Below are 27950 nucleotides of genomic sequence, written 5' to 3' on the forward strand. Positions count from 1 at the left end.
TCAAGGCTCAGTCCACCTGGGAGGAGATTTGGGCTCCACTTTGAACCAGGGTTATTGATCAGGATTAAGGTCTAGTTTGAGTCAAGAGGAGGCAATGTTTTCAATGTAGGTCTTGTGCCTTGTGCCCTCAGAAGAGGGCCTGGAAGGAAGGGGCAAAGAAGGCAGGAAATATTGGTCCACCTTACAAGGGTCCTGGGAGCTGTGCCTTGCAAGTGAGGGAGGCTGGCCGTTCTTGCTCAGTATTGGTTATGCACTGGCCACCAGCTGTCCCTAGCAAAGTCCCAACCCCACTGGGCCTTGCTGGTCAGCATTTCCAGCAGCTCCTTCCTAGACATGGGTTCTGTGACACTGTGTTCATTCCATCCCTCCCAGGGTTCTGCCTCACACCTGGGACACTGGGCATCCTGATAGAACAGAACTCCAGTCCCTAGTGTCTAACAAGGGTTTTGGCCAGACAGCATAAGTCCAAAAAGAAAAGCTCAGAGTAGGCTGGCCATTCAACCTTCCTAAGAGGGCAGGCTACATGCCTGGCTTCACACAGCTGCAGGCTGACCCAGATGGAAACCCAACTGGCTGAGTCCCGAGTCCTGTGCACTCTTAACTGCGGGCAGTAAGCTTATTAGAAAGCACAGGCCTGAGGGGAGGAACAACCTCCCCCGCCCAGTTCCCAGAGCAGGAGCAGGGTACAGGCACAGGGCCCTGGCACCCACCAACTCCAGCCTCTCTGGCCAGCCCACCAGGCATGCTGCCCAGGAGAGGGAGTGGTATGTTGTGGGCAGGCAACCCTTCTTGGGTAATGAGGCCCAGCCTGTGGTTTGCAGGCCTTACAATGTGAATAATTCATTTGCAACCAAGTCTGGGAATTAGAAACCCATCCTAGATGATTTATTTAGCAGGGGGCCGCTTCTAGGGAGAGGGGAGGAGGGCTTTGAACTATAAAAGGGAAGCATAAGTCTCCTAGCTGGATTTAAAGAGACAGACAGGCCTGGTTTTCCAACCCCAGCTCTGACTCCCTCCATCTGTGTGACCTTGAACAGGAGCCTGGACTCTGTGCCTCAGTTTCTGTGGCTGTGAAATGGAGGACACCTGCAACTGTAGCTGGGTTGTAAGTTTGTCGAGTGCATAAAGGAACACTTATATATAATAATGTGACTTGATTTAACCAAGCATGTACTTTGTGGCCTGACCCATGCTAAGAGATTACATACAGTGTTCCAAATTAGGAAACTGAGGCTCAGGCAAGGATCCTAATGGCCGCTGATGGACATCAGGACCATCTGAGGCAGATAAAGGCAAACTAACTGGGAGGAGTCCTCAGCCCAAACAGATGACAAAGTTTTCATTTTGCCCAACTCTCCCACTCTCCAAACCACATACAATGGGCAGGCAGTGATAGCTGGCATTGAGCTGAGAGAGAGGAACGGTGCCGGTGCCGCTTGCACCTCTGAGCTGCTAGGCACTTGCTAAAAACTAGCCCTGGGGCTTTCCAGAGGGCTTGTGGCCTTGGCCTTTGTACAGGAGGCTACTGTTCACTATTGGGAACTCCCAGGCTCTTGGAGGGGTGAGGCAGGGCCAAACTTATCACTCTGACTCAGACAAAAGAGCTTGGGGTGACCCAGGTGGTACAGCTGTATTCTGATGGTATTGCATACGGCTCTGTGATCTGCTATGTACAGGTTCACATGCGCTTGCTTGTGTGAGGTTTCATGTGTGCATGTGAGTATTTCTGAATGCGTGGTGAGGGGGGAGGATATGCCTATGGGTATATCAAGGTTGAGTCTTTAGATGTGTCCTGCAGGTGTTTCTGGAATTCATGAGTGTCCCATATCATATGTGCCCTGTCTATACAAGTACTGGGGATATTCTGTTAGAGTCACTACATGTCTATGAGCATTTAAGTGTGGGGTGAGATAAGCTATACGTACATGTTTTGGCACATATGTATGTGAATATGATTAGGTTCGTATGTGTTTGGGCACTCAGAGGTCAGCGTGTGAATGAATAGCACTGCCGGCCAGGTGAGCTGGAGTCTGTGTGAGGAATGTGTGTGGCTTGTGGGATCTTGAATTACATGTGTGCAGGTGTTTGGAGAGTATTTTCTCTATGTGTCTCTGTGTGTGTGGTGTGACATGGGAGCAGAGATGTGAATGGCGTGGTGTGCCATGTGTGCATGTGAAGGCACGTAGGCAGCCATAAATTATGTAGAGAGACCCTAGCAAACTTGACAGCCAAGAGTCTTCCGTTTCAGGCGGCTACACAGTAGCTTGTGGGTCCCCTCCCTCTAAGCTGCAGCCTTCCTGAGAAACAGGAGATGTGCTGCCTAGGTAGCGCCAACATGATACATTCCTTCAGTTCAGCTGAGGAGATAGGCCTGCAGGCCCAAGGGCCGGTTCTTTCCAGGTTAGTGAAAAAACCGGCTGGAATTATTTTCGGCTTACTTTGTTGCTTCAGTCAGATCGAATAGGAAAGAGTTTCTGATTTCAGCGACTCCATTTATTACTTTTTTTTTTTTACTCCATTTGTTACTTTTTTTTTTTTCATAAAAAATTGAAAAGATTGCTCCGTTTAGATGCAAGTAGAGATGTCAATCACTTTCCCAAAAGATTCCCCTGCCACACTCTCCCTTCCCTCAGCTCCTCCATCCTTTCAGACCATAACCTTCTCACAGGGGCTGTCTGCACCCTCCCTTCCTCCCTCCTAACTGCCTATGGGCTGCCATGTGTGTCTTGTTCCAGCTCCACTACCTTAGGTCCTTTCCCTGGACCTCTGTGGCCTCCTTTGCTTGAGGCCACCTCAGCCCTGGCGATCCGTTCTCATGCCTCATGTCTATCCCTCAGGTTAACTGCTTCTTGTTCACCTGTCCGACAGGACACACTGCATTCTAGCACTTCTCTGGCCATCATCAGCCCCTGCAGGCCTGAGAGGGGAGGCTGGGGAAAGCTGGTTCTCCTGCGGGTGGCCGGCACACAGGATGTTAAGCTGCAAGTGCAGGGTTCAGAATCCCAAATGGCATATAACTTCTAGCTTAAACAGCTGGGTTACTGGGTTACTGAATCCTGTACTGAGCCTGGATCTGAGACATTTAGCCATGACTCCAAAAGCAGCCTGAGCTTCACCAACTCGAGGCTCTCTCACCAGACTGGGCTAGGAGAGTCTGCATTTTCACTTTACCCAGTCCCAAACAGTCACCATTCCCAGACCCGAAATACTGAGAGGTGGGGGCAGGGTATATAAAGCAGCTCGTGGGAAACGCCCAACTATGCTTTTTCTGGAACTCGCAGGGAGAGCCCATTCCTCTAGTCTATCCGATGTGGGGCGCTGCAGTCCCTTTCTCTCCCGACATGGGCAGCAGGACTACTTGGATCTGACCCTGAGGCGACCTTGGTGAGTCAGTCCACAGCGAGAAGGGTAGAAAGGGAAGCTGTAAACTTGCCTGCAGCGCTCGACCTCTGCTTACCTCCACCTTACTACAGGAAGGCCAATCCCCACATGCAAATCCCGCTGAAGAATAATGAGTCTATTGAAGGTACCTCGGGGAAAAGTGTAGCCTGTGCTGTCTTGAAGCGCCCTCTGGTGGCTAAATAGGGACCTGCAGTTTGTCCTTTATCTTTGTCATCTTCCTCTAGTCAACCCTTGCCCCGCCTGCCCCTATCCCCTTCATCACGATTTACCTAGCAGAACTCTTGGTTCTGCTCCTGCCGTCTCCATCTCCCCAGCCCTCGCAGGCACCCAATGTCTCAACCCAGACGTCTCCCAGTTTCTCTTGGTCCTACCGTACAACACATCTTCCACAATCTTTCCATTCTAATTGACCACGCCATTTCCAGCGTTATCCTTTACCCCGGCTCCCCCTAGTGGCCCTAGGACCAAATTTAATTTCTTTGCACCAACAGTCTCACTCTTTAAACCCCATTCTTATCTTACTCTGCTTTTGGGCAATGCTGGTGGCCTCAGACTCTGTCATTACTTACGTTCGCCCAGCCTAAATTTTGTCTAGCTGTAGCTTCTGCTTCTTCACTTGGAAAACTCCTATTCATACTTCATGGTTCCATCTCCCATGGAAAATTGTCCCCAGAGAGTTCGTCTCTGTCCTTGGGGCTCCATGGGCTCTCAGTCAGTACCTTCCTGCTCTGTCGGTATGTCTGTCTTCTTCACCAGATGAGAGAGTTCTCTGAAAGAGTGACTAACCGAGTGATTCTCACTGGAGCCTTGACAGGTGTCTACACTGGTGACTGCAGTCCATGCAAGGCCTGTGGAGGCTCTGACAGAGTCTGGATGGGGATCAGAATGCTTCCCTGGGGTGGTGACTCTAGAACCCAGCAGCAAAACATCAGCAGAGTGTCAGCAGTTCATCATGGTGACCTGTCATTTGAGCTGGGGGGGGGTACTTCTGGAAGCAACCCCTACCCTCATCTTTGTCACCTTCACTGGGGGAGGAAGGAGAGCTGTGAGGTAGGGAAGGAGACCACTGGCACAGCTTGGCTTTGGCTAACCATGGGCTTAGGGTTAAGAGACAAAATAGACAAAATTTCCAGTTGGAAAAACCCCTCTGGCAGCTGGCACAGAACCCAATCTTGAATTTCTAATCTTCCTGCCTCCACCTCCGAAGTGCTTTGGTCACAGATGTGCATCACCACACCCTGCTTATGCGTTAGGAGTAGAAGCTAGGGCTTCAGCCACGCTAGGTAAGCCCTCTTCTGAATGTAGCCCTTTGCTGGGTCTTTTGTTAATCATGAGACATGGGTGCCTCTGGCTGTGAGTGGGGTTTAGACTCAGGGTGATTTGTTTGTAGGACAGCCCACAGACCACCCAACTTAGTAATTGCCCATGGACTTTTCATATGAAGTCTTGTGCGCGTCCGACTCGTTCGACCAGCAAGAACGACGCTGCAACAGGATCCTTTTGCACACGTTTATTGGGAGAGCTTGATTGTAGAGGCGAGGAGACCCCGAGCCCAGAACTGGTGCTGCTTATATAGGCCTAGGAGAGGCGTGTCTCACACCCGGATTTGTTATGCACTATACCTCATTTGCATGTTCCTCATCTGATTGGCTACTCTCTCTCAGTATCTCACAGTACCTCATTAACATACCTCATTTGCATGTCTCACATCTGATTGGTTATTCTCTCAGTACTTTGCAGAGCCTCATTATCATGCCCGGGCCAGGCAGTGTTTTGGTGAAAAACTTTACTGCATAAGTAAGCATTGGTCGTTTGCCCAAACTTATGCGTGGTGGCCAGCAGTAGCCTGCGCCACTCTGCAACGGCACATGTGGCTTCCCACAATGAAGTGCTATTTAAAATGATAAGTGAAAAATATTTTATATTTTTTAGTATTTTTCTTGCGTCATGTGGAGGGCAGAGTGCTGGATCCTCTAGAACTGGCTTTCTAACCCATTAATTGTGAGCTGCCATTTGCACGCTGGGAATTGATCCCAAATCATTTGGAAGAGCAGCCAGTGCTCTTAATCACTGAGCCATCTCTTCTGCCCCTGGAGTGATATTTTTGATGGGCAGTGCTCAGAGCATCAAGTGGCTTGCCTAGGGATAGGGAGTATTAGCTGGACAGTGGTGGCACACACCTGTAATAACAACATTTGGGAGGCAGGGGTAGGCATAGCTCTGTGAGTTCAAGGCCAGCCTGGTCTATAGAGTAAGTTCCATTACAGCTACACAGAGAAACCCTGTCTCGAAACCAAATAAAACAAAACCAAACAAAAGAATAAGGAGTATTTCCCATAGTTGTTACTACACATAGATAGTGCTAGAAATACAACCACCACACAAATTGCAGAAAGATGGCTTCTTGTCCCTATCGTTCTTTGGGGGAAATTATATACCTACCACAGAAGCACTCAGGCATTTGAATTGTGACAGGACACACTCCTTATCTTTTGGCCTTGAAAGCTGTCTGCCACATTCCAGGATTCTATGGGTAGAAGCAAATTTCTTATTTCATTATGTTCCCCAGTGTAGCCAATAAATTTATTTCCAATTTGAAATTCATATAGCTTAAAATTACTTTCTTATTTTTAATTTAACTAGCACTTGCTTGGCTGTTTCAAACACTTTAATCCTTAAATACAGCTTATCCATAAGACAGTTCCACCTGTGGAGAAACCCTGTCTCAAAAAACCCTAAATAAATAAATAAATAAATAAATGGAAAAAAGACAGTCCCACCTAGTGAGGGCTATTATTCCTTCTCCTCCTCCTCCTCCTCCTCCTCCTCTTCCTCCTCCTCCTCCCCCCCCCACCTTCTTTTAACTTGGAAGTTAATGAGGCTCAGAGACATTAAGGGACATAGTGACTTACAGAGCTGGAAAGTGGGTGCTGGGGATTTGAATTGGTATCTATGCCCTCACCACTGTATTCCTCTCTGATGTGTTAGTTCTACCAAGTCAACCACTAGCAGCCCGTTCCTTGCTCTCAGATGTGTCCCTGAATTCCTTGACCTCCTATGACAATCCAAGCTCCAGGCATGCTCTGTTCACTGCATTCTTCAAAGGACCACCAGGTGGCAGCTTCGGGATTAGTGCTTGGGGGTGGGCTCCTGGGTAACCAGTCCCTGTCTGTTGCCTGGCTCCTCTTCACAGCCCACTCCCCTGTCTCCCATCCCTGTCACTACCCCCAGGGTCCTGCTATTTAATATTCTTGGCGCCATTCAGATCCCTGGAGCAAAGCACAACTGCCCTGTAAAGTCTCACGAGGCTGGAGCTGTTCCTTCTATTTTAAAGATGACAAACACAATAGACTGAGAGTGAGTAAACTCCGTGTCATTCAGGCATGTTAGGTGCCTATATGTTTAGCTGTGCTCCCCAAAGAGTGGAGCATGACTTCCTCAAGACTAGTGATGGGAGTCCCAGGTCAAGAGACAACTGGGGTGGGTGTCCCAGAAAACAGGGCAGGCCTCTAATTCTGGAGAGGCTACAGGGCTGGTCAGCCAGGCCTATGGTTTCAGTCTCTTCCTGAGCTCTGGGGACCCAGGAAAACCAGCAGCCCTCTGGGCTGGTGACACCTGGTGACTACTGGCTACTGATACCCTGTGATGCTCATTGTCCCACCTGATGTTTCCCCAAGGACATGCCAGAGCCCCCAATTGCTACTTTGCCAGACACAGCAGAGCCCAGGGCCTTCAGGGACAGAATCCACCATCACTGACCTGGGCCAGACATTGTCATCTGCCAGGGGCTCATTTCAAGAAGGTAGGTCCCTTTAAAAGGAGATGCTGCCCCACTTGGGGCAGCAGGCCATGGAAGAAGAGATGCGTTTTTATGTGCCAGTGTGTTTTGAGATGATGAGAACTCCTGGCTCCACCCAGTGCAACATGTGACTGTGAGGTTAGACAAAGAGAAGGACTTTTCAGGAAGGAGGGTGGGAACAGCATCGGAGCACTATTTTCGGTAGAGCAGCCACTCAGCGGAAAGGTCTGCCTTGGACAGCAGGGACATTTCTAAAGTTGCAAACACCAGAGACAAAGATCAAGGGCAAATGGGGAGATGAGAGGGCTCCGTTTGGCTGGTAAGGGTGTGGAAAGGGTAGAAGGGAGTCAGGGGGCACGTGGTCCAGGGCCCAGTTACTACCTTACTGATAGCCACAAGAACAGGATCTGGGTGGCTGGGTAGGACCTAGGGAGCAGCGAGGACAGGACCCCCTGTGATAGGAGGGGAGGAGCCTTGTTATCTCAGGTGTGGAAGGGGCAGGTTAAGTGAGGACGGATGGGAGCGCTTCTGAGCTCAAGCAAGGCAGGCCTGAAATTGCGGGGTAGTCGGACAAGCTCCAGGAATCCTGGCTGGCCCCATGGACTGGACCGCCTGGCAAGAGGGCTTGTACACTGAGACCCAGGGTCAGGCCCAGGGCCTTGCCTGGATGGAGCTGAGGCCTCCGAAGGGGCTGGTGTTTGTGAGAAGCGGTGGGTCAGACCCTCCGGGAGGATCCTGTCCGGGGAGGAGCAGTGGGAGGAGGGGCGGAGGGGGAGGGCTGGAGGAGGGGCCGGGCCTCTGTCCACCTCGTCAGTGCTGGTTGGAGGGACGCAGGGGCGCGGAGCCCGCCGAGCAGAGGGTTCTTGCAGGCAGGCAGGCAGAGCCGGCTGCCATGGCGCTGGTGGGGCCTGGGATCTGGGGCCCTAGACGAGATGTTTACCCCCTGTTGCTGCTACTGCTACTGCTACTGCTGCTGCTGCAGCTGCCCTGGGTCCCGGCTGGTGAGTGTGGCTGGGCCTGGGGGTGAGCGTGGCTGGGCTGGCCTGAGAGAGTGGTGATGCTAGAGGCAAGAGTGTCCCGGGCCCTAGACAGTGTGGGGACAGTGGGGGTGTTTTGGGACTCACTTGGAGAGCTCGGAGTGTTCTGGTAGCTTCAGACTGAGGAGTCTATGCAGTGGGGCCAGGAGGATGAGGGTTGGTGTGGTCTGTAGAACCCAGTCTGGGAGAGCTGGTGTGGTGTGGCGTAGTGTGTTGAGGGAAAAGCTGGGAATCTTGGTGTGAGGAGCCACTTAGGGAAAGCGTGCCGGGATAGATAGAAATGCGCGAATTGGAGAAGTTTCAGCAAACTCAGGCAATCTCCATAGAGTCTGCCGGAGTCACGTGTTGACCTGGGATGCAGGTGACATGTAAAGTTGCCCGGTGGGTGTTCTGTTTGAGGGGATTGATTGTTAAGAGTTGTGTCCTCGCTGAACTGGCTGTAAGTTGTCCGGCATGTTCAACTGGCCTCTCCTGGCAACGGGAGGTGTGGGTGTGGGTGTGGGGTGGGGCTAGATTAAGATAGGGGAGGGGGAAGAGAACCAGGGTTAGGGGAAAGCTTGCCCACATTGCTCCCTTCTATGGGTTCTCTGCCAGCACTTGAGGGGCAACCGGTAGAGCTGTTCCGGGTCTTCGGGATGGCTAGGGATTCGGGATCATACGTGTGTGTGTCCCTGCAGCAGGTCTCTGGCATTCCTCAACTATGCTGGAAGGGCTCCCTGAAGCCAGCCCAGGCAGCCAGTACATTGGCTTTGTCCAAGTGCATTCAACACTGAGCCTGGAATTCCTACTGGGGGGTCTGGAGGACGCTTTGGCTTGGTCGCTATAGTTACGAGGGCAGTAGGGAGGGCCTGGCTTCCCCTGCAATCTGTGAACCCCACCAGTGGCATTCCCCCTGCCTGCCTACAAAGTCGTTATTGCCTCTTCTCTGGGGAAAGGGGGAGGATGAGGACCCTGGGTACAGCGAGGACCTGTGTTTTAGGGAGGAAACCAAATGAAGGTCAAGGAGGGAAGGAACCTAGAAGAACCTGGTATCTGAGGCAAATGAGGATGGAGAAACCAGGCAACTCCAGGCTGTCTGTACATTAGGGCATGAGGTTCTGGGCTGTGCACTTTGGATCTGTTCCACATGCAGTACACAGATGCCCATGGCAGCTGCACAGATGTGTGGCAGGGACTAGGGTACATACTACAACAGGACAGGTGTCCACAGGCACATGCCAGGTCTCCCCTGTGAGCTCACTGGTGAACTTGCTAATGAACCTAGTGTGTATCGTCATATACATAGCACATGGCTGCATTCACCCATTAGGTACACACCAGCAGGCCTGTATTGACTTATATGCACTTACACACATATGGTCTGTGAGATGGGCAAACAGCGGTGTATATTCCCCCCCAGAACTCCAATAGGCTCTCAGGGGCCATTCCCCCAGGAATTCTGTGTGTAGAGTCCATCTCTGGGGATCCCTGAAGCTAGAGTTGGGGCTCTACAAGCACAATTACCCAGAGCTGACTGAGCAAACGGAGGTGCTAGGGACTTTGTGACTTGAAAGCTAATTTCCATCCCAGAGGAGATGAAAGCTCTGGACCAGACCCGATGCCCTCCCTGCCAGGCTCTGAGCTGGGCCCCTCCATCCCAGCCACTCCACAGCAGAGGATTGCTGGTTGCTATGGAGAGGATGAGGCATCTTGGACTACAATGGAACATGTTGAGTTGTTCCCACCCCCACCCCTTCCCTGAACACCCAGGGAGTGCAGTGCACAAAGGGGCAGCCAGTCTTCCCCAAACCTGGCCCCTCCTCCAACTTAAGAGGTGGGGCTGTAGGAGAGCAACAGGGACTCTGTATACTTCCAAATAATGTGGGGTCTGCTGGCTACTGGGCTCCAGGGAAGGTTTGCTGATGCGTGATCCACTGTGTGGAGAGATTTTAACCCTCCCGGCATCCAGGGAAGTTGGCTTTCTATACCTCTCTGTTTACAGAACAGTTAGGCAAAGTCCAGAGCCGATCCCAACTTGTTTAAGGTCATAAGAGCAGCATGCTGCAGCAGGGCCTGGATCACAGCAGGAGTGGTACTCTAGGTGGTTGGTTACAGCTCTTCCTTGTACCTCTGTTAAATGAGTCATCATTCATTCCAAGGATTGTTTCCAGACTAAATGCGCCCTTGATCTGAATCTGTAATGTAGGGGATGGACAGGACCCACTCAACCTCACGGAGACTGTATTGTTGTGTATTATTATTATTATTTGTGTGAGTGTGTGTGAGCATTTGCGCACACACAAACCCAAGTGTGGAGGCCAGAGGGACCGTGGAGCAAGCTCTCCCCTTCCACCTTTGCGTGGGTTCTGAGGGTCAGACTCAAATAAAAATAAAAATAAAAATAAAATTTTAGACGGAAGCACTAGGGGAACTGTTCATAGCACAAGTGGCCACCCTGTATGTCTTCTCCTCACTCAGAGCTCGGTGGCCAAGGACTAGCAATCCCAGTACGTGTACCATCCTGGGCACTGCATCAGATAGAGCACCTATGCTCGCCATGACTGTTATTCAGGTATGCCTTTTGGCCTCAGGGATGAGTATCTCTGAAAGTATGTCTAGGCTTCTCGGCCTTCTGGGGTGTCTTTCCCTTTTCCTGATAAGTGAATGTTGAGTGTCAGTGTTCCTTTACTGCACTGCACCCCCTGGGGTCCTGTGTTGGATGGTTTTATGCCAACTTGACACAAGCTAGAGTCATCAGAGAAGAGGGAGCCTCTGGGATTTTGAGAAAATGTTTCTGTAAGATTGGGCTGTAGGCAAACTGTAGAGCACTTTCTTGATTAGTGATTGGTGAGGGGAGGGCCCCAACCCATCATGGGTGGTGTCACCCCTGGGCTGGTGGTCCTGAGTTTTATAAGAAAGCAGGCTGAGTCAACTATGGGAAGCAAGCCCGTAAGCTGCACACCTCCATGGCTTCTGCATCAGATTCCTGCCCCCTGTTTGAATTTCTGTCCTGACTTCTTCCAGTGATGAACAGTCATGTGGAAATGTGAGCCAAATACACACCCTTTCCTCCCCAGTTTGCTTTTCTTTGTGGTGCTTCATTGCAACAAAACCAGCCCGAGACTGCTGAGGCACAGAGAACCTGAGGAAACCCAGGCATGAACTGGCTCAGGTAGAGTAGGAGTTCCTAAGCTGGGACTGGTGCAGTGGTATGCCAGCTGCCAGGCTCAGGGCAGAGAGGGTGCCACTCTCCCAGGGTAACCTCAACCTTGTGCTTCCCTCGTGCTGGGCATGCAACCCAGCGCTTTCTCATAAGCTAGGCAAGTGCTGCACCAAGGAGCCACACACCATTCCTTAGACCTCTAAGACTTCCTGGTGAGGGGAAGGAGGGCTGGGGGCATATTAGGTTGACAATTCTTTGGCACACAATTTCATATGCTCTTGAAGATGCAAGTTTGCAGGCGCTTTGTGATAGGAAGCAGTTAGTCTTCTTAAAAGTCTCCCTTTTCTAGCGTGAACCAAATATACCAAGATGGCAAAAGATGCCTGGCCCTAGTACACAGCGGCTCATGAGGTGACTGCAGGCAATGACTGCATGTGTCTGTTTCCCGCCTGCTCTCCTCAGGGTGGGGCAGGGAGCAGGTCGAAGAAAAGGGCTAGCATCCTGTGTCTGTGTCTGTTAATCTCTCCTCTGCCAGGTCAGCCCAGGCAGTCTGAGAGGTCAGGAGGGATTTGTAAAGATAAGCAGTGGCCCCTTGTTGCCCTGGTGACAAGGCCCCGCCCCTACAGCTAGTCCCTAGGGAGAACTCCTCCCCTCCCCTGCCCAATAGGCCTCCTGGTTTACTGTAGGCTGGTCCGGACACCCTGGAGTGCGGTGGGACTGGAAGTGATGGGTCTCTTGAGTTGTAAAAGGGCAGATAAAACTGCTGACATTTGACGGTCCTGGCTGCACAGGCTCTGGGCCTGTTTGTACCCTCCAGCTCTGCTCCTCTCGAGACAGCCTTTCAAACTGTGGGCTGGGCTCTGCCTCGCAGGGATTTCTCACAGAGCTCCTCTGCTGGGCTCTGGGAGGACCATAGAAGGGCAAAGCTTCCTTCCCCTGATGCTGTGGCTACTAATATAGTGGGCTCAAAGCTAGGGGCCAAACTCCAGATTGTGGTGAGGGATTCCTTGGGCCACAGAGATAAGAGTCTGTAATTTGATGGGATTACAGTGGGTGGGAGCTGTTGGCATGGGGCCAGTGTTCAGGCGCTTTATAAGAGGAGTTATAGGGCTCCCAATGGAGAAGCTAGAGAAAGTACCCAAGGAGCTAAAGGGATCTGCAACCCTATTGTCGGAACAACATGATGTACTAACCAGAACCCCGGAGCTCTTGTCTCTAGCTGCATATGTATCGAAAGATGGCCTAGTCGGCCATCACTGGAAAAAGAGGCCCATTGGACTTGCAAACTTTATATGTCCCAATATAGGGGAATGCCAGGGCCAAAAGAATGGGAATGGGTGGTAGGGAAGTGGGGGGCGGTATGGGGGACTTTTGGGATAGCATTGGAAATGTAATTGAGGAAAATATGTAATAAAAATATTAAAAATTTAAAAAAAAGAGGAGTTATAGCCACTCTCCTCTTGGGGCCTTTTGGGCCAAGGGCCTCTGACCATCACTGCCTCTCCAGGGGGCTCCCTAGATGTCAAGGCATCATACACATCATTTTGGGGCTCCTCACAACACTGAGTCTGTCTGATGCTTCAAACTGCTTTTTCCTGAAGGTGTTCCATCCACTTCCTGCCGCAGGTCCCGACCGTCTTTCCATCTCCCATCCAATTGTCTTCTTACCCTCCTAGGGCATCTATTCTGGGACACCTAGACTTCCTTGTCTGTCCAGTCACAGAAGCAGAAGGCCCCATCCATTCTGGACAGTGGCCCAGGTGGGCTCCCTTTTTCCAACCCAAATGTTCAGGCTTGGCAGAGGGTTGGGACAGGTGTGAGCCAAGGGGCCTCTTAACCAGAAAGAATCTCAGACTCCACAACTTGACCCCCCTACTTGCCTCTGGTGGATGCTAGGCCCTTGTGTGGAAGGAAGGACCCTGGACACTTGAGATGGCACTACACAGCCATGTCTCCCTGGGTCTGTGGCTTGCGGTCCTCCATCTTGCTTGGTCTGCTGAGGAGTTTGGGAATCTGGCCCGAATACGCCCTGCCGCATGGAATGTGGATGACGCCTGAGAGGCTGCCAACCTTATCTGGAGGGGAGGGGGTCTTCATGGTCTGGGGGAAGGGAAGGTGCAGGGCCTGATGCTGCTCACTCTCAGGTCTGGTTAGTGTCCGCCTGACAACTTGGGGGGAGGGTAGGTCCTGGGACTCCAGGTGGTGGGTAGAAGGGCTCCCCTTCCTCACATTTGTGTCTGGCACCTGAGGCTTTCAATCCTTCTTTTACCAAAAGGAAGAGGGTGTTCGGTAGAAGCCTCCCACCCAAGGTCTCTGAGCTGGGTTTGGACTCAGGCCTAATAGTGACAAGGTTTTCAAGCTGGGATGGCGGGAAGGAACAAGACTCACTGGATTTGTCTTCTAGTCAACCCGGATGCTCCAAGTGTGTAGACCCTGGTCAGGTATCGAGTGAGTCACTATACCTGCTTTGCTTCAGGTATTTGCTTGTGGGGGATGGTGAGAGTGTAGGGATCCTCTGGAAGTCTGCAGGCAAGCTGGCAAGAAGGCGGGACCAGGATGGGTTTAGGAGAGAGAGAGGCTGAGCCAGGTCCTGCCTTTGAAGTCGCCCATTCTTTTCCCGGGGCTGAGATCAGAGTCTCAGGTTTCAGTGAGGGATGGAGTTACCAGACCCCCAGCGGGGGGTTGAGGGGGATGGAAGCTACCCTCTCCTTCAATCCTCCACCCCACTTCAGGCTGCTGAGGGGACACAGGCCTGTAGAATGGAAAGGCCTGGCGAGCAGCGGGAACAACCTGGCATTGCTGGCTATTCCTTGTTAATTTATCGTGTGATGTCAGCAAGTCTTTACTTCCTTGAGCCTCTATTGCTTGTCTGTAAAGAGAATATAGGACAGTCCAGGCCTCCTAAGGGTACTGCAGGGGGGTTACCAGAGAGCTTGGGCACCATCTGTTAGGAAATACTGTCACAGGGGAGCCACTCACTCCGTCCACTATCTCTGCTCTATAGACACAACTAAAACCATCCTCAAGGGCTCAGGCTGTAGCTCAGTCCAGGAAATGGTTGCCTTTCACCAACGAAGCCCTGGGCTTGATTCTCCAGTACTCCATAAGCTTGGATTGGTAGGGTATGCCTATAATCCTGGCACTTGGGAGCTGAAGCAGGAGGATCACAAGTTTAAGGTCATCCTTGAATATATAGCAAGTGCATCTTGATCCAAGATCAGCTTGGACTATAAGATAGTCCTCAAAAATAAGCACAAAAATAAGTAAATAAATCCGCCTCGGGCTGGCGAGATGGCTCAGCCGGTAAGAGCACTGACTGCTCTTCCAAAGGTTCTGAGTTCGAATCCCAGCAACCACATTGTGGCTCACAACCACCCATAATGAGATCTTGAGATCTGATGCCCTCTTCTGGTGCATCTGAAGTCAGACAGTGTACTCATGTATAATAATAATAATAATAATAATAATAATAATAATAATAATATCTTAAAAAAAACCATCTCCATTTCAGGTGTAGATATCTTCATTAGTAATCAGCTTGCAGATGCCCTTGGTGTGCACACAGGTTCTTGAACATGGACAGACCTGTGTTAGACTTGTGGCTATCGGTAGGGGAAAAGTGTATCCTGCAGACCCTGCCCATATTGACAAGTTGCTTTCTGTTTTACAGGGCTGGTTCCTTCAGAGACTCCAAGTGTCTGTGCCTCAGACCCATGTGCTCCAGGGACCAAGTGCCAGGCTACAGAAAGTGGTGGCTATACCTGTGAGCCCTCAGAGCTTGGAGGCTGTGCTACTCAGCCATGCCACCACGGGGCACTGTGTGTGCCCCAGGGCCCAGATCCTAACAGCTTCCGTTGCTACTGTGTGCCTGGATTCCAGGGACCCCACTGCGAACTGGACATTGATGAGTGTGCATCCCGGCCTTGCCAGCATGGGGGCACCTGCCGAAATCTGGCGGATCACTACGAGTGCCACTGTCCCCTGGGATATGCAGGTACTGATCACCTTGGAGGACTGGACCACGGATGGGCAAGGGGCCCATCGGCCAAGTCCGGGGATGCTCCGGCTGGCTGGCAGCTTTGTTAACCACTCTTGGGTTGGCTGCACAGCTGACGTTTCTTAGGTTAATCTGGCAGGTGGGATCAGTGCTTGTATGTTTGTGTGTTAATGTGGGGCCCGGCACATAGCAATTACTTGACAAATATTGCTTTTTGTACCTGCCACAGAACTGATTGTGGTCCCCACTAGAGATGGGGAATGAGCCTCATGCATCCCTTGCAGGGCACACCTGCCTGGTTTGGCTTTCTCGAGGATGCCCAGAAGGTTATCTCTAGCATTCCTTCAGTGTAGACATGTGTCAAACTGCCGTGTAGACCCTGTATGGCTCACCTGATGGGCCCTGGTAAGGCTCAGGATGTAATTTGGACCTCAGTCCTCTGGGCATCCTGAATTCTAGCCCAGTGATCCACTGGGATTCTTTCCTGTTTGTGATGGGGGATGAGTCCCTAGCCATCCTTGTTCCCAAGAGAGGAATGATGTAGACACACGTGCTCAGAACCATGACTGGCATGGACACACATGGCTCTCTCTTCCAGGGGACACCTCACCCCAGTCACTTCCTACTCCTACATCTGCTTTCTAGAGATGCCTCATGTCAGGAGGGAGGGGACAGCTGGGGACAGATCTTCAAAGGATGTTTAATTTAGTGCAGTCTGGAATCTGCAGTGTAGACACTGGGATCTCCACCAACCCTGAATTCAGGCATTGCTCTCAAACTGTGAGGCAGTTTCAAGTTCCCTCTGAGCAAATGGTACAGACTGGGGGGGGGGGGGCAAGTTCAGGAAGGACATGGAGGGATGAGATGGCACCGTGGGGTGAGAGTTGGTTAAGACACTCTCCTCTTGGTATCTGAATATCTGTGCAGGTGAGACTTCGTGTCCCAGCCGTTTGCATATATATGGTTGCTCTAAGGGTGCTCTGAGTCCTTGCTTGTGTCATAATCAGTGTATGCTTCTGTGGGAATTGTCTGTGTGTCTGTCAGCAGGCATATGAGCACTGTCTATGCAGCAGTCCTCCGAATGTGAGGAGAGCAGGCAGCTTTGCGTGACTCATTTCCCTCCTGCTCCCAGCAGGGTGGGGGAGTTGGGATTCCAGGCCGCCTGGGCCTGGCTCTCCCTGGCACAGAGGATAGGAGTGGGGCAGGAGGGTCATGAGAAGGAGGAGCCCTGGGGCTGGCTGGACAGGGAAGTAGGGAGGGTTCCAGCTGGGGTCAGCTGGCTCCTGAGCCCCCATGACAAAACCTACTTAGGTGGCAGGGGAAAGGCTGTGGATGCCTACACTGACAGGACCTACCTCATAAATCCCCACACCTGGAGATTCTCCATCTCCCTCTGTCTCCACCCCTATCCAGGGGAGGGCCAACATGTACTCTGGGTTTCCCCAGAGGCATGGGAATTCCTAGGTAGAACCAGAAACTTCCAGTTTTAAAGTCAAGACAGCATAGGGATTGGTGACCCTACTCCAGTGTGTCCTGTCCACAGTGGCCCTCTTCTGTGGGGTTCCTTCCTCACATCCTTCTCCAAGCTACCAGTGATCTTCTGAACCGCACTGCTGAGCTGCTGGGTTGGTTGCCTTTTTCATTGCTGTGGTTAAATACTTAACAAGAAGTAAGTAAAGCAAGGACGGGTATATTTGTGGGGATGCTGTCCGTCATAAGGAAGAGAGTCACCTGGTCACATTGTGTCCTCTGAGGCTGGCACTCTGACTGCTGTCTTCCTTTTGTTTGTTTCCCCCCCTGCTTGTATTCAATCCAGGATCTCAGTCCTGGGGAGGGTGCCCCCCAGACTCAGGATTCTCTTTCTTCAGTTGAACCCCCCCCCCCCCCCCCCCCCCCCGTAAACTCCCTTACAGATATAGCCAGAGGTCTCTCCTCTGGAGGGTTCCAAATCTGGTCAAGGTGGCTGACCATAAAGATCCACTATTATTATCCCTACCAACAGCTTAATTTTTTTTTTTAAGATTTAATTATGTCATGTGTATGCGGGTACTAGAAGAGGCACCCGGGTGAGAGGATTCTAGAAATGCTATCTGAACATCTTCACGAAAGCTAAACCAAGCAGGTCTGCTCTTAGGGTAGGTGTGAACTGATTAAAGTGGGTGCTGGAAACGGAGCTCTGGTCCTCTGGAAGAGCAGGAAGCTCTCTTTAGAGATGAGCCCTCTCCAGGCCCCAAACCTGACCTTTAGATGAGCCCTCTCCAGGCCCCAAACCTGACCTTTAGATGAGCCCTCTCCAGGCCCCAAACCTGACCTTTCTTGATGAGCAGAAGTCTGATTGGGCTCTAGTACCTGATGCCCTCACGCCTTTCTCCGCCACTCTCCCCAGGTTCTGTCTTTTCTCCATCTTTCCCCCAGGGCATTATGCCTCTGCCTCAAGAGGGATGCACTGGCCTTATTCAGCTTTCAAAAAGCTGTTCCTGAAGAAGCCTGTTGTTCCCAGCACCCTAGAACAGACCTTGGCTCCTACCCTTACAGGATCTAGCTGTCTCTCTTATTGAGGTCAACATTATTAAACAGTAGCCTTTCCCGGACCCACCCCGCCGTGAGGCTGTCAGGGCAAGGAGGGTCTTCTTGTTTTTTTCTGGCTGCCTGTGTCTATGGACAGCATTTCCTCTGAAAGAGCGGGGCATATGGGCAACTGGAGCAGACTGGGGCTGCTGGTTGGGCCCCTTTTGCCCCTCTAGATGTGGTCTTCATGTCTCTTGTCCCTGTCCAGGCGTGACCTGTGAGGCCGAGGTGGACGAGTGCTCGTCAGCGCCCTGCCTGCACGGAGGCTCGTGCCTGGACGGTGTGGGTTCCTACCGCTGCGTGTGCGCGCCGGGATACGCCGGCGCGAACTGTCAGCTGGACGTGGACGAGTGCCAGAGCCAGCCGTGCGCGCACGGTGGCGTGTGTCACGACCTGGTCAACGGGTGAGCCCTTGGCGGGGTGCCCTGGCGGCGGGGAGGTGGGCTGCGGGATGGGCACGCGCTCAGCTCCCGCCCGCCCACGCCAGTTTCCGGTGCGACTGCGCGGACACGGGTTACGAAGGCGCACGCTGCGAGCAGGAGGTGCTGGAGTGCGCCTCTGCGCCCTGCGCGCACAACGCATCCTGCCTCGACGGCTTCCGGAGCTTCCGCTGCCTCTGCTGGCCAGGTGTGTGCGCGCCTGCCGTGCGTGTCCCTCCCATCCCCAATACTGTGTGTGTGTGTGTGTGTGTTGGGCCAGGTGTGAAGCCGTGTGAATGTGTGAGTGCAGCCTGGGCCCTCTGAGACCTGCACAGTTTCCTGATCTGCAAACAGGGTTGCTAACAGCACCTGCCCCTTGGGTTGCAGTGAGGAGTAGCGATGTACCTGGCACACAAGAAGGGTGTCTGAATGTTAGTATAAAGAATTCGTAGCAATTGGTAGCTGGCTATTACTAGTCCCTGTTGTCCCTCTTCAGTATCCGCATCCTGATGTCCCTGTTCGCCCTGGGTTGGCTTAGGTCATGGAGGGGAAACTGCCTAGACACTTGTGTTTCCTGATGTCTTCCAGGCTTCAGTGGAGAGCGGTGCGAAGTGGATGAGGATGAATGTGCATCGGACCCTTGTCAAAATGGGGGCCGGTGCTTGCAGCGCTCTGACCCGACCTTGTACGGGGGTGTTCAGGCCATCTTCCCGGGAGCCTTCAGCTTCAGCCACGCCTCTGGCTTCTTTTGCAGCTGTCCTCTGGGCTTTGCTGGTGAGTTACCTGCTGGAGAAGCACTCAGCCAGGGTCTAGGACCCCAAAGATGGATCCAGCTTGGCCAATGCCTGAGTCCATACCCTCCTCTCTCTTTCTCAATGGGTCTCAATCTCCCCAGTTGGAAAATGGGCCCTTTTGGTTCTGGTCTGGCTCTGAGGGTACAGGCAGCCGTCACAGAGGAGCTAGCTATTTATTTATTTATTTATTTTGCAGGGAATGACTGCAGCGTGGACGTGGATGAGTGTGCCTCAGGGCCGTGCCTCAACGGAGGTAGCTGCCAGGACCTGCCCAATGGTTTCCAGTGCTACTGCCAGGATGGATACACAGGTGCTTGGCTGGGGTGGCTCTAGCATGGAGGTGATATGGTCCCTTTTGGCTGAATGTGGATTGATGCATACAGGAAATGAGGCTAAAGGTGGCCATGATGGTACAGGTGACAACTGAGGTGGGGGTGCTGAGCCAGAACCCCAACTTTGTAAGTGGAAGGGGAGAAACTGGTCAGTTTGAGTACAGTCAGGAGGGAAGGTTGGAGTGGGTGGTACCAAGGCTGCCAGGTGACCCTCTGCCTTGGAGAATGTTGGCTGGTGACTTCAGCCCTGTAAGTACTGTCTGTGAAGCTAGGGCCATCTGGGGGTGAGGGTGGGGGGACAAGGGACTAACCCCAAGAGAGGGGCCTGGACTGGAGTCAGAATTGGGGCTCATTTATGGATGTCTGGTGGTCAGGGCCCTGAACTCTGCTATCAAATCAAAGAGGGACAGAGCCTTAGTTCAAGACAGAAGGAGGCAGCACTGGGTGCAGGCGCATGCCTTCAGAAGGGCACACTTTGGCTCTAGGGGGCTGTGTCTGCTGTCAGTGGCTGGAGTGTGAAAGTTCTCCCTCTCTAGTGTCCCTGCCCCCGCTGGAATGTGGGTGGCACTCCCCCACATGTAACATTCCTGCCTAGCTCTTTCCCTGCAGGTGTCTGGAGGCATTTTCCTTTGCTTGGGGAAGGGACTCTCTCCTGTTTTGGACACTCAAACATATTGGGGCTCACTGCCTCCCCCCTGCCCATGTTGGGTGGCCCATGCCCTCTGCACTGTTCCTATTGCTTGAGTCCTTCCCTTCCACATCCTCCTGCAATGGCCCACTCCTCCATAGTCTCACAAGGAAGGGTTACCACCCCCATCTCATGGACATGGCAGTGAAGCCTAGATGGGCATCATAAACAGTGTCTATGGGAACCTGGATCCTTCCAATTAAACAGTGAGTGACAGGGAGGGGGAGCTCTGTGTTCAGAGTCCCGGGGGAGAGATCCTAGCTGTGAGGCTGGGCAGAGAGCCCAGCCTCCTTTGAGACACCAGAAGGCTCTGGACTGGAAGGTCAGCCTGGAATTCCTGAGCTGGCTCAGAAGAACTCAGGCAGGCCAGACTGGGATCCCTGTTCCTAAGCCTTGGTGCCTCTGTAGGTGACGATGGGACTATGGGTGCTGGGCCCTTTTCTGGGGAGCCTGTGGCTCTTGGCAGGTAGGAGGACTGGGGTGTCTTGAAGGAAGAATTTACAGCGGGTGCCTGGTGATTGTGAGGAGGATGGTATAAGTGTGTGGGCTGATCTATCCTCACGGACTCCTCCTGGCCTGGGTCTGTCTGTAAGGTTGAGGTGTGGGGTGAGAATGGCCTCTGGTTGTGTTGTGGAGGCTCTGGCTGAACTGTGGTTGCTCTTTGGCCTTTTGACTGTGAAAGGGAAGATGGGCTGGCACCTTCCCAGGCAGCGTCCTTGGGCACACCCCAGGGTAGAGGGACCGAGCAGTGAGCCCTGGGGTGCTCAGTATGTTCCAGGTGTATTGCCATGGCTGTCCCATATCTACAAAGGCTCTGCCAAGCCCTTTCACTGGACACCAAGGACAGATTCAGGCTCCAGAGGGAAACTAGGGTTCTGGGGAGCCCTGTTTGAGCAATGGTGGGATTGGGTCTTTGAGCTGATCTGGCAGCCATCAGGGCACCTACCTTTAGAAGTTCCTCTCCACCCGTCTCCAGAGTAACCAGAGGTCTCTTCCCAAGGTGTCATTGGGCTGTGCTCCTTTGCTGCACATGACCCAGCCACTCACCTGCAAACCCTCTCTGTGAGGGCAAGCTTGAACCCTCTGTGGGCTATGCAGGACAAGGAGGAGTTTGAAAATAGTAAGGGAAGTTGAGGCATGACTTTCCAGGAAATACTTAGAATAAGAGCAAGTTCAAGGCTTTCAGGGGGGGGAAGGCTGAGGCTTGAGAGCCTGGTAGGCCTAGACTATGACAGTCTCGAATACCAAGGTGAGTGGCTGGGTCATGTGCAGCAAAGGTGTATAGCCAGGTGACACCTTGGAAAGAGACTTCTGGTTACTCTGGAGATGGGTGGGGAGAAACTTCTGTTTGTTTTTCGAGACAGGGTTTCTCTGTATAACCCTGGCTGTCTTGGAGCTCACTTTGTAGACCAGGCTGGCCTCGAACTCAGAAATCCACCTGCCTCTGCCTCCTGAGTGCTGGGATTAAAGGCGTGCGCCACCACGCCCGGTGGGGAGAAACTTCTGAAGGCAGCTGACCTGGAGGCTGCCAGGTCTATCAGAGCAAGAAGCATGGGGTGGAAGAAGAGGTAGAGCCAGGGAGTACATTCCCAAGTCTGGCCCACAGGGCATGGAGACTTATCAGACATGGCCAGGGAAGGGAACCGGGGCGGGGGGGAGGGGGGCGGGGTTGGGGGGGACCTGGTGTGTAGGTGCTGAGGTCAGCACCACCATGAGGCATGTGAGTTCTGGTTGGAGATTCTGGCTTGGGCATGATGTACTGACCCTTGGCTGATCTCCCCTTTAGGCCTGACATGTCAGGAAGATATGGATGAATGCCAGTCAGAACCATGCCTGCATGGTGGAACCTGCAGCGACACTGTAGCAGGCTACATCTGCCAGTGCCCTGAGGCCTGGGGTGGACATGACTGTTCTGTGCAGCTCACAGGCTGCCAGGGCCATACCTGCCCACTGGCTGCCACCTGCATCCCCACCTTCAAGTCTGGCCTCCACGGTTACTTCTGCCGCTGCCCACCGGGGACCTATGGGCCTTTCTGTGGCCAGAATACAACCTTCTCGGTTGTGTCTGGGAGTTTTGTGTGGGGATTGGTGCCAGCTGGTGCCTCCCTGGGTCTGGCACTGAGATTTCGTACCACCCTGCTTGCCGGAACCCTGGCTACTCTCAAGGACACTCGGGACAACTTGGAGCTGGTTCTGGCGGGGGCCATGCTCCAAGCCACACTCTCGAGACATGGCACTGCGGTGCTCATCCTTACACTGCCTGACCTAGCCTTAAATGATGGACATTGGCACCAGGTGGAAGTGGCGTTCCACCTGGGAAACCTGGAGCTGCGGCTGTGGCACGAGGGCTGCCCTGGCCAGCTCTGTGTGGCCTCTGGTCCGGTGGCTACAGGCCCTACAGCCTCGGTGGCCTCTGGGCCTCCGGGACCCTACTCCATCTATCTGGGCGGCGGGGTCTTTGCCGGCTGCTTCCAGGATGTGCGTGTGGAAGGGCACCTTCTGCTGCCTGAGGAGCTCAAGGGAACTGTGCTTCTGGGTTGTGAGCGCAGGGAACCTTGCCAGTCTCTGCCCTGTGCCCATGGAGGGGCCTGCGTGGACCTGTGGACTCACTTCCGCTGCGACTGCCCGAGACCTTACGGTGGAGCCACATGCACTGATGGTGAGGGGTTAGCAGGTGGGGACGTAGCGTTAATGCCGGGCCCCTAAGCCTGCTGGCCTTACACCAGTGCTGTTTCTCCCTGCAGAGGTTCCTGCTGCCACTTTTGGCTTGGGTGGAGCCACGAGCTCAGCCTCTTTCCTGCTCCACCAGCTAGACCCAAACCTCACCGTGTCCTTTTTCCTCCGCACCCGCGAGCCTGCCGGCCTGTTGCTCCAGTTTGCCAATGATTCAGTTGCGAGCCTGACTGTGTTCCTGAGTGAGGGCCAGATCCGGGCTGAGGGGCTGGGCCACCCTGCTGTGGTCCTCCCTGGGCGCTGGGATGATGGACTCCCCCACTTGGTGATGCTCAGCTTTGGGCCTGACCAGCTGCAGGACCTGGGCCACCGGCTGTATGTGGGCGGGAGGTTCTACCCTGATGACACCCAGCTCTGGGGTGGGCCCTTCCGAGGCTGTCTCCAGGACCTACGACTCAATAGCATCCACCTCCCCTTCTTCTCTTCCCCGATGGAGAACTCAAGTTGGTCCAGTGAACTGGAAGCTGGTCAGTCCTCCAACCTCACCCAGGGCTGTGTCTCTGAGGACACATGCAATGTGAGTGGCTGGGAGAGTCCTTAGCTAGGATCTGTGCTGTGACATAGGGCAAGCTGAGGCTCAAGACAGCCACATGAGCTGCTCACATTCCTGTCACCAGAATGGCAGATGGCAGTGCCCCATCTCCTCCCTGTCCAGTTGTTTTTTTTCCTTCCCATGGTCCCTTTTGTATCAGTCTCAGATGGCATCCTGACCCAGACAGAGGATGGGCCTCAGCCCTTCTATAGCTGCTGCTTGGCCGAAAGAGGCATGGGGGTTCATCAACTGGAATAACCTACTACGAGCTAGACTAGCCTCTTTAGTGACTGGGCCCTCAGACGAGTGGCTTCACCTTTCTGGGCCTACTATCTCATCTGTAATGTAGGGGTGGTGATGGGTTTCCCTCAACTCTGTGATGAGGTGTCTTGGGGGTGGTACCTTTCGTGAGTGGTCATTGATGTCTTGACTCTTCTGTAGCCCAATCCCTGTTTCAATGGTGGCACGTGCCACGTCACCTGGAATGACTTCTACTGCACCTGCCCCGACAACTTCACGGGGCCCACCTGTGCCCAGCAGCGATGGTGCCCCAGGCAGCCATGCCTGCCTCCTGCGACCTGTGAGGAGATTCCAGATGGCTTTGTGTGTGAGTTTGTGTCCTGGGTGCTGGGTACCAAAGATGGTTAGAGATCCCTTAGGGCTTATGGGATGTTGGGTAGTGGGCCAGGAATGCCAACAGCCCCAATATGGTGGGTTACTGCATTCTGAGAAACACTCTTAGGGGAGGTGAGCATATGCTGGGGTTTCTAAGGCAACTTCAAGGGAGCCACAGGAGAGGAAGGAGTGTGAGGCATGTGTGAGGTTTTAAAGTTCCTATGGACAGATGAAACACAAGGTTACTAAAAGTGCTGCAGGAGATGGAATTTGAAGCCCACCAAGTAGCTCAGAGACCAAGGGGTCTCATGTTGCTCAGGCTAGCCCTGAATTCACCATGTAGCAAAGGGTGATCTTGATCTGAACTTGTGATTCTCCTGCCTCTACCTCCCCAGCTTAGGGACTATGGATATGGGCTCCTACACCCCATTTGTTGGGTGCTAGGGATGGAACCCAAAGCCTACAAGCTAGGCAGTCTACCAACTGAAGCTACTCTGCCAGCCTTACAGAAGGTGAGGAGGAGAAGGATGTGACTGGACCTGCATCTGTGTGCAGTGAAGAGCGAGCCTCCTTCAGGGAGGAGGGGAGCAGGCTAGATTTAGAGGAGTTAAGATTATTAACATGTCTAGGGCCTTCAGGGTAGCAGGTATTGTGGTCCCCCTAGGATTACCCCGGAGCTGATTCCCTCCCAGGAGGAGAATGCATAAGGGGTGGAAGAGGGAGCTGAAGTTTCTGAGATCAGGTGACAGGTGGGTGACTGCCCTGGTCAACAGTTATGGATTGTGGACCCTACCACCTGAATGCCTGGGGACAGGGTGGTGTAGGAGAAGTCTGGCAGGTCATTTCCCAGCGGCTCTAACTCTCTCTGCAGGTGTGGCCGAGGCCACGTTCCGCGAGGGCCCTCCTGCTGTGTTCACAGGCCACAACGTATCCTCCTCGCTTAGCGGGCTCACCCTGGCCTTCCGCACGCGCGACCCCGAGGCTGGGCTACTGCGCGCCGTCTCCGCCGCAGGTGCCCACTCCAGTATCCGGCTGGCGGTGCGCAACGGCTCGCTGGCAGGAGATGTGGCGGGTTCGGTGCTGCCCGTGCCCGGGCCGCGCGTGGCCGACGGCGCCTGGCATCGCGTGCGCCTAGCCCGGGAGTTCCCACAGGCCGCTGCCTCGCGCTGGCTTCTGTGGCTGGACGGCGCGGCGACACCCGTGGCCTTGCACGGCTTGGGCGGCGATCTGGGCTTCCTGCAGGGTCCGGGTGCAGTGCCTCTGCTACTGGCTGAGAACTTCACGGGATGCTTGGGCCGCGTGGCACTCGGCGACTTCCCGTTACCCTTGGCGCCACCGCGATCTGGCACGGTGTCTGGGGCGCGCGAGCACTTCGTGGCCTGGCCCGGGTCTCCGGCCGTGAGTCTCGGCTGCCGTGGCGGACCCGTATGCTCACCCTCGCCCTGCCTGCACGGTGGCGCCTGCCGCGACCTCTTCGATGTCTTTGCTTGTTCCTGCGGCCCCGCCTGGGAAGGACCCCGCTGCGAGGTCCGCGCTGACCCATGTCGCTCCACTCCCTGTGTCCGGGGCCAATGCCATGCGCGCCCCGACGGCCGCTTCGAGTGTCGCTGCCCTCCAGGCTTCTCTGGTCCGCGCTGCAGGTGCGGGTGGCAAGGGGACCTGACCTGGGGATAGCAGTGGGTAGAGCTGACTGCTGATTTACAGTGGGTGGAGTTTGGAGGGAATAAGTTCTTCATAGCTAGTTCAGTTTGGTGTCCATAAAGATAAAATACAAGGCGGGCGTGGTGGCCCACGCCTTTAATCCCAGCAGGCGGATTTCTGAGTTCGAGGCCAGCCTGGTCTACAAAGTGAGTTCCAGGACAGCCAGGGCTATACAGAGAAACCCTGTCAAAAAAAAAAAAAAAAAAAAAAAGATAAAATACAGGTTATAATAGTTGGCAAAATTTGAATTTCAGGGCGATGTTGTGGCTTGGGGAGAATTAGGAGGGCAGAACGAATCAGGGAGCATGGTTTGCAGCAAGCTGCCTTTGCAACTGCCCTGTTTTCTTCCGGTCCAGAGCTGTCTAGCTCTCCTCTCTCCTCATGTTTAGCAACTGTTTTGCGCTGCCCTTTAATGTCAGCATGAATCAAAGGCCTCAGCTCTTGTGGGGTTGGGGGAATGACAGCCCTGCGTTCCTTTGCTTCATGGGGAAGGCTGTTGAAGGCGGGCCTGCATTCCCCAGAGAGAAGCACTGTAGCCAGCTCCCAGCACCTCACTGGATTTGCTTTTCTCTGCAGGTTGCCTGTCCTGCCTCAGGGATGCAGCCTCAACTCCACATGCAAGGATGGCGCCCCTTGTGGTGGCCCCTTAGGCACCAACTGCAGTTGCCAGGAAGGCCTTGCTGGCCTCAGGTGGGTCTGGAGACCAGGGCCTGCGGTGTTGCCTGGGAGCTTGCCCTTGGGATGCAGCCTGGACAAGGGAAATGAGGTCCTCCTTGTCTCGTTCCCATTGACTTAAGTGTCAGATCCATCAGTATCTTTTGGTTCTTCTAGGACTTCCCTGTTAGGCAAATACTGGCTGGGCAGTAACTGTCACCCAGTTTCTTTCTTCCTTTTTTCTTTGTTTTTTATTTTTATTATTTTTTTTTTTAGGCAGGGTTTCATTATGTAGCTGACTGTCTCTGGAACTTAATCTGTAGACCAGGCTGGCCTCAAACTCAGAGATTCACCTGCCTCTGCCTTCAAATGCTGGGATTAAAGGCATGCACGACCACTGCTGACACACCCAGTTTCTCAAAGCCCGTTGGTCCTTAATGGACATGGCCAAAATGCAACTTCTGTGCCCTTGGAGGTGTTAGTTGGCATTCCTGTCCTGCAGCATTACACCCCCCCCCCCCACACACACACCATGGAGTAGGAGCCTTCTCAGCCCATGAACCCTGGGCACAAGGGGAGTGGGTAGGAGATGGGAATCACCCTCAGCTCTGGCCACCTGGCAAGGCTGAGCCAAGCAGGAACAGGGTCTGGATAAACTTTGATGCTGGAGGTGGGGACCAGCTAGGGGAATGGGAGGCAGCCGTGGGTGGGAGGACTTTGTGTTCTCAGCCATTGTCTCTTCCAGATGTCAGAGTCTCGACAAACCCTGTGAAGCCAGCCCTTGCTTGAATGGGGGCACCTGCCGGGTGGCCAGTGGCATATTTGAATGTACTTGCAGTGCAGGATTCTCTGGCCAGTTCTGTGAAGTGGTGGTGAGTGGTACCCAGGGCTGGGCGGCTAGGCCTCTTTAGACCTTAGCAGGAGGACAGTGGGCAGGGAGGACTTGTGGCCTTTGTGGATTTGACAGTGGACAGGCTTTGCTGAGGGTGGGGAGAGGATACTTAGGCCCTTTCTAGTACCCAATGTAGGGGTTATTTTCACCTTAGGGAGAGTTTAGGGAGCCCCCATCCATCAGACATAGTCTGGAGTGTTCCAATGGTATCCAGGGTAGTAGCAGTGGAAACAGGCTAGGATCTTCCAAGTATACTCTGGGAGTGGCTTTTGAGACTACAGGAACATGGAGTCCTTGGGTTCCAGAGCCTAGTTTCTGAAGCAGATCAGGCTTAAACACTGTAGGTATCCCTTACCCCAAGGAGGCTCAGCTGATAGAGGTCTGGGCCCTGTGGGGATCAGTACAGAGTTTTGGAGAGGCTCTGAGCCCATGGGGGTGTGTGTGCTGATATAGTGTGTTATGAAAGGACAGGCTGGGAGGCTCCTCAGGAGTCCTCTTTGCTTCTGGGAAGAGTTCCTGTCAAGGTGACCTTTTATAGCCTGTGCCTCTTCACCTTCCCACTATAACACCCACCACACACACACACACACACACACACACACACACTCACACACACACACACACACACACACACACACACACACA

At 53.4% G+C, this 27950-nt stretch overlaps 1 protein-coding gene across 1 annotated transcript in view; it reads left to right on the forward strand.

The window, feature by feature from the left end:
- The first annotated feature begins 7859 nt into the window (after positions 1-7859).
- The window catches only part of Crb2 (crumbs cell polarity complex component 2), a 23266-nt gene continuing 3175 nt past the window's right edge, over positions 7860-27950 (forward strand). Inside the window, exons 1-12 of the mRNA XM_029474568.1 lie at positions 7860-7911; positions 15051-15374; positions 18154-18349; positions 18433-18572; positions 18953-19138; positions 19355-19468; positions 21965-22837; positions 22923-23428; positions 23885-24050; positions 24930-25698; positions 26336-26449; positions 27159-27285. Of these exons, the coding sequence (XP_029330428.1) occupies positions 7869-7911; positions 15051-15374; positions 18154-18349; positions 18433-18572; positions 18953-19138; positions 19355-19468; positions 21965-22837; positions 22923-23428; positions 23885-24050; positions 24930-25698; positions 26336-26449; positions 27159-27285 (3558 nt within the window). The 5' untranslated portion in view covers positions 7860-7868. The remainder of the gene's footprint in view (positions 7912-15050; positions 15375-18153; positions 18350-18432; positions 18573-18952; positions 19139-19354; positions 19469-21964; positions 22838-22922; positions 23429-23884; positions 24051-24929; positions 25699-26335; positions 26450-27158; positions 27286-27950) is intronic.

Source organism: Mus caroli, chromosome 2, assembly GCF_900094665.2.
Source record: "Mus caroli chromosome 2, CAROLI_EIJ_v1.1, whole genome shotgun sequence".
Taxonomy (NCBI): Eukaryota; Metazoa; Chordata; class Mammalia; order Rodentia; family Muridae; genus Mus; species Mus caroli.